We start from the raw sequence: 8,502 nt of genomic DNA on the forward strand, positions 1-8,502 counted from the left end.
GGTGTGGCATTTCATCCAGTAACTTTTAAGAATATCCAATATTTGATCATAGAAAGACGGCCGGCTGGCTGTTATGATAAATGTCACAGATAATGAGAAGAAGCTTTCAGGGGTCTTAGAACTGTGTCCTGTGGTGTCCCAACATTTACTTTGTGACAGATGTGTCATGATCTGTCTGAGAAAAAAAGCACCAAAATCTAGAATGACAATTATGATATAATAATAATAATAATAATAATAATAATAATAATAATAATAATAATAATAATAATAATAATAATGTAAGTGTGATAATAAGTTTTAAGTTAGAAGAACTTGAGTAAAATAGATTTGAATTTGTCGTAAATTTGGGGTTTTCTCAGCTTTTTCTTTTATACATAGAAAAAAGTTACAAACTGGTAATATAATTATCAAATCAATATGACATCTTACAGGCTGTGTGATCAGGATGTCTTTTTAAAGCACTACCTCATCAAACTGTTAAATCGAAAGTCTTGACTAATATTGGAAAAGTAACATGAGCATCACTGTGAAGAAACAACAAGAAAATGAGAGGAAAGATGTGCAATAATTAAACTTGTATAAATATATAATTGTGTACATATTCCATAGATACATTACCAGAATCATAATAGTAACTATTGGATGGCACGGTTTGGCAGATATTTATCAATTCAGGTCATCCAACAAGAAGAACATCTTAAATTAGTGTTGCTGTTTTTGGGGAAGAAGGTCAAATATCCCTCAGTCTGCGATTGAAAAAAAGAAAAAACACCGAAAATTTAACTTCCAGTTACTATATTTATTTCATCTATCCTGCTATGCAAATATAGTTTACGTGGATTTCCCCCTTTCAAATTATTTGGCTGAAAATATCATTGGATTTTTCCCTCAGAATTATTTCGACTATATGTGTGTGTGTGTGTGTGTGTGTGTTTGAAACGTGTTTTATTATTATTCCAGTTATTGAAATAATATCATAATGAATACCTGGAGCAGTGTATCCTTCAATCAAACATTCACCATCTATAGCAAATCCCCATCAACCACTGACGGATTCCGGACCGGATGTTTGACTCAAACCATGGATTTCGTGCCTGTTGCAGGGGAGATATTGGGAAATCCCTCCAGTCTGAAGAATATAAAATGACAGCTCATGGCAAAGACAAATCAAGCTCTTCTGGCCTTCAGCATCACCAGTGGAAACTCAAACCAGTGCCTCCAGTGCCTCCAGTGCCTCCAGTGCCTCCCTCGACATGCCCTCTCCACCCAGTAAGCGATGGCAGTGATGTGATTGCGCACGTTTCCTGCGTCTCTTCCTCTTTTCATTCATTCATTCACACTCTTGCTCTTCTCTCCGCACAGGTCTGCTCTCCGCAGTGATGCTGGCAGTGATGCTGCTGCTGCTGCACGCTTCCGGAGCTCCAGTTGAAGACGTGCCCACCGACACCCCGGCAGGTGAGCCCTCAGGTGAGGAGGAGGTGTGGCCCTCCGACCTGCTGAGCGCCTCGCCGGTGTGGCTCTCGGTCCTCGACGCAACCAGACGCCACAAGAAGGAGGTAAGAGGGTTTATCCTCCAGGATAACTCACTGAACTGTGTTATTTTTCAAGTTGTACTGAGTCAAAGTTAAGAGTGTTTTCTCAATTTCTGAGCACCTGTAAAGTAAACTGCACTCCTGACCTCCAGCATTTATTTCTTTATCACCCCTCCTCCATCAGTTTGAGGATGAATTCCATAATGTGTTGAAATATCATTTTCTGGAGAACTACAAAGTCTCCTCACTTCCAGTAGGCTGCCCTCACTCCAACTTCAGCAAGGTAGTGTGTATCTTCCCTCTAGTCCTTCTCTTACACTGATAAAAGAAGCTGTGATGGGGTTGAGTTGAGCACTAACTGTCGTTTTCCCCTCTCTCTCTCCAGGAGGCTTGTCTCCACAGATTGGCCCAAGGCCTGCTTATTTACACAGCTCTTCTCAAGCATGTGGAGAAGGAGTACCCCGGCAGCTTGATCTGCTCGGTGGTCAAATACAACAGCGGCCTCCTGATCAACATGAGCAAAGACAAGGTGGGTCTGAGATGCATACCCGTCTTTCTGTTACCGTGGTGGCTCGTGCTCATCTTTGTGACAACTAGTGATGGAAGAATCCTTTAGATCCTTGTCAGCTCAAGTAACAGTAGCAACACTCCATTTTAAGTAAAAGTTATTTCACTCAAATAAAATTATATTAGCAAGAAGTACTCATTATTAAGTAGAATGCCTCCTGTCAGTGATACATTTTTGGATTATCAATGTGTGAGTTGTGTTTCATTGTTGTAGCAGGCCATGGTGGAGCTACAGCATATTTGCCCTACTTTATGTACTCTTTGGTAGTACATTGCTTTGTATTGTATAACTCAAAAGTTGTGTTTTCAATCTTCTAAGTTACTATAGCTGGCAAATAAATGTAGTTTAGTGGTAATAACACAAAATAACACAAAAAAATACTAAAGTAAATTACCCTAAAACTTAAGCTCAGTAATTGAGTAAATGAACTAAGTTACATTCCACCACTGGTTCATTTATTAAACCATGTATTTGTTCTGCTTTTAATTCTGTTTGTGTAAAAGTCCATTTACAGTTTTGATCAGGTCTTGATGTTAATTACCTCGTAATGAATTGGATGACAACCTCGGTATATCATCATGACAAAACACTGCTTGTTCATGTGATCCAACTGTCACGTCTGCTCCACAGATGAGGAACCCTGAACAGGTCACAGCACTGAGCAGCAGCCAGGAGGCTCAGCTGCTGAGGGACCTCGACAGCCCCGACGCTTTCCAACGGAAGATGACTGCACACAGCATCCTGCGCCAGCTCCACCACTTCCTCATCGATAGCAAAAGAGCAATTACCAAAAAGGAGAAAACAAGGGGAAGTATGGCCAACAGGGTTTTGACACCTATCAGTCTCTATGACGTAACGTTTAAAGATGAGGTCATAAATAATCAGATATGAAGGACTACCTCATGGAAACCGGGTGGTGTCGACACTGCTGCTGTTCTCACACTGAGGTGTTTTTTTTGTTTTGGAGGGGGGGGGGGGTGATGACAGTGCACTAACTGTACGTTTAATGTCAATCTATGATGTGTGTAAAATCTCAAAGGCCTCTGGGCTTGAACTGCCCGCTATTGCGCAACTTATTTAACCTATTTATACTTGGTGAAAAGTGTTATTTATAAACCACAGGAAAATCCATGATGGTTGGGTTCTTGCACTAAAAATGCAATTTGCACTTGATTATGATTTTATTTTGGTGTTGATTAATTCCTTGATTGCAAAGATATTACTTGAGCAGCGTTGTTAGGACTGCATTACTTTTTATAAGAACATTTTTGAGAAGCAATAATTATAGCAACAATAATTTTTATACCTAGCTGTTAATTAATTATTTATCTACATTGTTAACTGAATTTGCTGTTGAATTAATTACAGTGTGATGAGCTGTTTTGTACACACATGACCAATAAGTGAAAGGAAAATGCTGTACTCCTGCAGAAATAAAAAAAATATCTATTGAGACACACGTTTCTTCATTATAACACTTCACACACGTCATTGCAGGGTTGCAACACTTGGATTTTTTTTTTCCCAACAAACCATTATACATTTGATCTGTTGCCTCATGTAGGAGGATGGAAAATATGCTGTAACTGTAAAAACTGCTGAAACCAAAACTTCTAATCTGCAGTGATCGAAGTTATTATTTCGATTAGACAAACAACAATCAATCATATTCTGGGTTTTTTCTACATGACTAAACATTTTTTTTCAACCAATTTACACAATCTAGACAACGTTTTGGTTGTTTTAAGGTTATGTAACATGAATCCTCTTAATAAAGACAAGAGTTACATTTCTTTGTGGATTTATTCTCAGAAATCTTAAATTACAAATAAAAAGTGGAAAAAAAAGAATGAATGGTATATCCAAACATCCCTGTCACACATTCCCGACAAAACACCAACAGATAATCCAGTCAATAGCACATATTTTCAAGAATGAAAGCTTGGTTCCAGGTTGTTGATCCAAATATGTTCTGTCCATGAAGCCGACAGTACAAATACATCCCTACACCTGCATATGTGGCCATAAACAGTATGGTCACGTAACATTTAGTCATTACTTCTTTGATATTGGACAGGATGATTTATGCAGAGAGATGTGAAAAAATAATGTCCTTGATTTCCAATGACAGGTGGGTCACATGGTCTCGATGACGGGAGGTGTCCGGCTGTGTGGAGACGATCTTTAGCCCCACAGCAAACTACAGAAAAGAAAAATAGAGGTTCAACTAGACTCACGAAATTCCACAGTTTATCATCAGGAATTTAATTCCAGTTACTGATAGTAAAACGGATTACATTCACCTTATTTAACACACTTTGTACAGCTACAAAACAGATAACTCCAAAATAAATGAATGCACAGGATTTACAGGTGTCAGAGCAGTTTAGGAGAGGAATTAAACTCATTTCCATTATTAACAGTAGGGCTGTAAAGGTACGTAAAAGTCATGGTTTGGTTCCTAGTTGAGTAGAGCGGGAAGAAAATCATTTTTATTTGTTTATTGTTGAAAAGACATTCTCTTGCAGTGGTCTGAGGTAACATTTGCCAACTTTGTAAAAATAAGGAACATTTGTGTGTGTGTGTGTGTGTTACAATTCATATCCACGACAACGGTGGAGCAATGCCAACACACTGTCTTTGACTTATACACACACTTCATTCTACGTTGTTGTTGTTGTTGTATATGACTGGGAGCTGTGTGCATCGGACCTCCACGGTACCAATACTCAAACCGTAACAGCCCAAATAATCAAGAAGGTTTTCCAGTAAAAAGAAGGAAAGTAGCAGATCTTTGATTATTACAAGCTAACTGTGCAATTCTTTCAATATGGAGATATTTTCAAAGATATAAGCCTCAATAAATTGAAGAGATGCGCTGCAAAACCTGCCGTACATAGCAGGACGAGAAACTTTTAAGATACAGGCTCATTTTTCATATCTTATGACGCACTTTGTGACTGAATAAATATTTGTGTGGAGTGAATAACGGACATAAAACAGCAAGAATCTTGACAGATCTTAAATGTGCTGCAGCGTAATTTCCCTTCCGAAATCATAACAATGTCAAATTAAATAATTAGGTTATTAATTGTTGTGAGTCTCCACAATCTTAATACATAAACGACAAAACACAGAACTACAGGTTTCACTTTGCCTCCAATTGTTAAAACGTGTACATCTAGCTGACAGTAAGCCCTACTATTCCACCACTAAAGGGAATATATCCCTCTGATACAAAGCTGTGAAAACTCCCTTTAGCATCATTCATACATTTCACAAAAAACTGTACTTACCTCAAGACATTTGGCTCAGGCATTCCTGGATCTGCTCCCCGTTTGAAACCTTTAAATGAAAACCATAAAGAAGAATTGAGGCAAACTGGTTTACATTTCGGAAAAGTGGCCTGAAATGTGTGACACCGCAAAAACAGAATCTAGTTCCTACAAAATAACTTATTACAACTAGCTGCAATCATCTACTATAGTATTGTAACTGGCATATAATATATAAAGTTTGGCCCACAGCGTGAAATAAAATACATTTGCACCAACGCATTCAAAAGTGCTACAACAAACAGTTAGGTGTATCCGTTCACCATTGGATGATACAGTGTTTCACCAAGTCATTACAGTTTAATAATAATAATAATGGATTTTATTTATATAGCACACTTTAAAATACAATGAAATCTCAAGGTGCATTACAGGGTAAAACAATCACAATAATCAAATATAATAATAAAATGCTAAAATCTGAAATAAAATAGAATAAAAATAATAATTCATATCATCATAATGAAATCGAAGAATATATATATTAAAACTGAACAATTACCCAAGAAAAGTAATCTAAATAACAGAAAAAACAAGACCTTAGGGGAATGCAGAGAGGAACAGGTGAGTTAAGATTTGATTTAAGAGCAGCGAGGGAGTCTAAGGCCCTAATCTTCTCCGGGAGCTTATTCCAAAGGCGTGGCCCCAGCGAGGAGAGGGCACGTTCTCCCATGGTTGTCAGCTTTGTACTGGGAACCGCAAGTTTGTGAGCAGATTACAATTCATGTTTTACAAGACAGCCCAGTTAGATTGACAGCATAATGCGTCAGGGAGCTCTGACAACCGAGAGGTCTTGAACGTCTCAATACTGTGGAATAGGGGGAAGGGCCCTTGTGATTACAATTCTGTAACGTGGTAAGCAGCACATCTTCTCACACACTTACAGACTCCCACACACAGAGAAAGGAAAACATAAGCATTTCCCTAAAAAAAAAGAAGATCTAGTTTCATTCATAGGTCATGGAGTCAACTATTATGCAACTGATTCCTAAGAAAATCACGAGAGATTTGCCAACTACTTATTCAGTCCGTGAGAAGTCAGAACAGAAAAGGAGTTTCTCTGTGCCCAGAGGAGAGGCTGACATGTCTGACCAAATCAAGGAGGTTCATTTAAACCTTCAAATCCTCATATCAGAAAAGCTGAAACCACAAAAGTTAGCCATTTTTTTTATTTTACACACAAACAGACTTTAAACTTGGATAAGTAATTATCGAATTAACCGTTTCAACACTATGGGATCACGATTGCCTGGAAATATGCAGCGTTACTCAGATGGTGGTAACACTAGGGCAAGAAATGACACGTTCAACTGAAGGAAATTCTGCCCGTAAGAAGTAAACTAGTTGCATGAGAGAAATGCATGTAAAAATAATGCAAAAATTTAAGAAAGGGAGGAAAACAAGAGGGGGAAAAGTGTGACACCAGAACTGGTATTTCCAATAAACTAAAGTGAGAGAAGATCCCTCACAAAGGGAACCCACTGGCTGTGAGGTCACACATGCAAATGTCTGAACTTCCCTGTCTACTCTAAAATAAAAACCAATTTACATGTCTCGTTTTTGAAACAGTTTCTTGAAAGTCCAAGGACTTGATCCACACTAAATGAAGACATGCACAGTCCTCATCTGTCACAGAGAAGACCACTCAACATCTGTCTCACATAATAGGATTCTTTCTTAGTGTTTTATCTTTAAGATCACAGGTGAAGGTGCTACAGCTTGATTTATGAGGAGATCATGGCCAGTTTCATCATATCCGTGTGGATTCCCACTCACAGTCACGACTTTCACTTTTACACACATTACATCATCATGCATTATTTTATTACCATTTAAAGTATGCTAACATGGCAGTCCTAAATACTTCTGTTATACATGAATAGGCTTTAAATAAAAACTAAATGGACTGGAAACCTTTTTCTCTTACGTTGTTTCTATAAAAAGTACCGATATAAACCAACCAGGCTGCCAAAAAAAAAAAAGAAGCTAACTACCAGCTGAAGGCTAGTATGCTAACGCTATGCTAACGCTAAGCTAACTTGCTAACGTGAGAGAGGCACGCCTCCTCAGCCCGCCGTATTCAAGCTGCTCCTGTTCGGATACTGACCGAGGTACAACACGGTGGGTATGAAACCCCATCTGATGACAAACTGGCCGCATTGGAACAGCTGCTGCAGCCGCTGTTTGGTTTCTTTGCTCAGTTTAGCCATGTGTTTATCCTGGACGGCGACGATGCTGCGGCCACCAAGGACACGGAAGAGGAAGTGACGTAGCGGATCTGGCTGTTAACCGACATCGTCCGTTTGACGCAGGCCGCCATCTAGTGGACAGACACGGAACTGCCATTTGGTTTAATAAATGTTGTTTGTTCAAACATTTATTATTTATTTATATTATAAATATATATATATTTATTTTATATTATATATTATATTTATTTATTAATATTTATTTATTATTTATTTTCTCATTATATCTCATATCTCATTATTTATTTATTTCTCATACATGTAACATATTCACCTGTATGAGAAAGATGAAATAAATTATTATATTGGCCCATTTTTTAAAATGACGTTATAAATGTTAGACTGTGGTTTAAAGTTAAGGTTATTTCATTTCAAGAATGCAGTAAGTGCATAAAACCTATGACACTAAATAGTCATAGCTCAGTGCAAACAACACAGTTTATATTGTTTCATTTTGAATTGGCACAAATGTAATCAAGAACCTAAGGATTATTATTCATCTAAAGACCTCAATTGTGGGCAAATTAATTAATTCATAAAACTTCAAAACAATTACTGATTGGGCCTTTTCAATACGTTTAATTAAAGTATAACTTTTTCCCAAAATGAAGCCCTGATTTTGAAATCTATCACTATTTTAAGTATACTATTAAAAAACACCTTTCTCAAGCAGTAGTGTCGTACAGCTGTCTAGTTGCATAAATAATAAATATACTTTCATGTCTATACAAAAACAAAGGCTAAGTATTGGAAATGTATGGTTTGAAGTGGATTCTGAATTCAAAACATATTCATGTTTATACTAGAAATATAAC

At 37.6% G+C, this 8,502-nt stretch overlaps 2 protein-coding genes across 2 annotated transcripts; one reads left to right on the forward strand and one right to left on the reverse strand.

Annotated features, from left to right (window-relative positions):
* Positions 1 to 1,373: 1,373 nt before the first annotated feature.
* Positions 1,374 to 3,036, forward strand: LOC129097599 (interleukin-6-like). Its single transcript, XM_054606500.1, has 4 exons — positions 1,374 to 1,559; positions 1,720 to 1,818; positions 1,921 to 2,064; positions 2,734 to 3,036. The coding sequence occupies exons 1-4, from the start codon at positions 1,383 to 1,385 to the stop codon at positions 2,992 to 2,994; spliced, it is 681 nt and encodes a 226-aa protein (XP_054462475.1). The 5' UTR covers positions 1,374 to 1,382; the 3' UTR covers positions 2,995 to 3,036.
* Positions 3,037 to 3,887: 851 nt separating this feature from the next.
* tomm7 (translocase of outer mitochondrial membrane 7 homolog (yeast)) lies at positions 3,888 to 7,695 on the reverse strand. The gene is made up of 3 exons (XM_054606238.1): positions 7,546 to 7,695; positions 5,400 to 5,448; positions 3,888 to 4,303 (listed from the first exon to the last, which is right to left on the reverse strand). Exons 1-3 carry the CDS (start codon positions 7,646 to 7,648, stop codon positions 4,288 to 4,290), a joined length of 168 nt encoding a protein of 55 aa, XP_054462213.1. The 5' UTR covers positions 7,649 to 7,695; the 3' UTR covers positions 3,888 to 4,287.
* Positions 7,696 to 8,502: the final 807 nt, after the last annotated feature.

Source organism: Anoplopoma fimbria, chromosome 10 (genome assembly GCF_027596085.1).
Source record: "Anoplopoma fimbria isolate UVic2021 breed Golden Eagle Sablefish chromosome 10, Afim_UVic_2022, whole genome shotgun sequence".
In the NCBI taxonomy this organism is placed as follows: domain Eukaryota; kingdom Metazoa; phylum Chordata; class Actinopteri; order Perciformes; family Anoplopomatidae; genus Anoplopoma; species Anoplopoma fimbria.

Bases quoted from the DNA above. Each gene is read 5' to 3' on its own strand.
- tomm7 (XM_054606238.1), bottom strand. From the start codon at position 7,648: ATGGCTAAACTGAGCAAAGAAACCAAACAGCGGCTGCAGCAGCTGTTC. The intron at 5,449-7,545 runs GTCAGTATCCGA...TTTCATTTAAAG, and splicing joins ACCCACCGTGTTGTACCTCG to GTTTCAAACGGGGAGCAGAT.
- LOC129097599 (XM_054606500.1), top strand. From the start codon at position 1,383: ATGCTGGCAGTGATGCTGCTGCTGCTGCACGCTTCCGGAGCTCCAGTT. The intron at 1,560-1,719 runs GTAAGAGGGTTT...CTCCTCCATCAG, and splicing joins CCAGACGCCACAAGAAGGAG to TTTGAGGATGAATTCCATAA. The intron at 1,819-1,920 runs GTAGTGTGTATC...CTCTCTCTCCAG, and splicing joins CTCACTCCAACTTCAGCAAG to GAGGCTTGTCTCCACAGATT.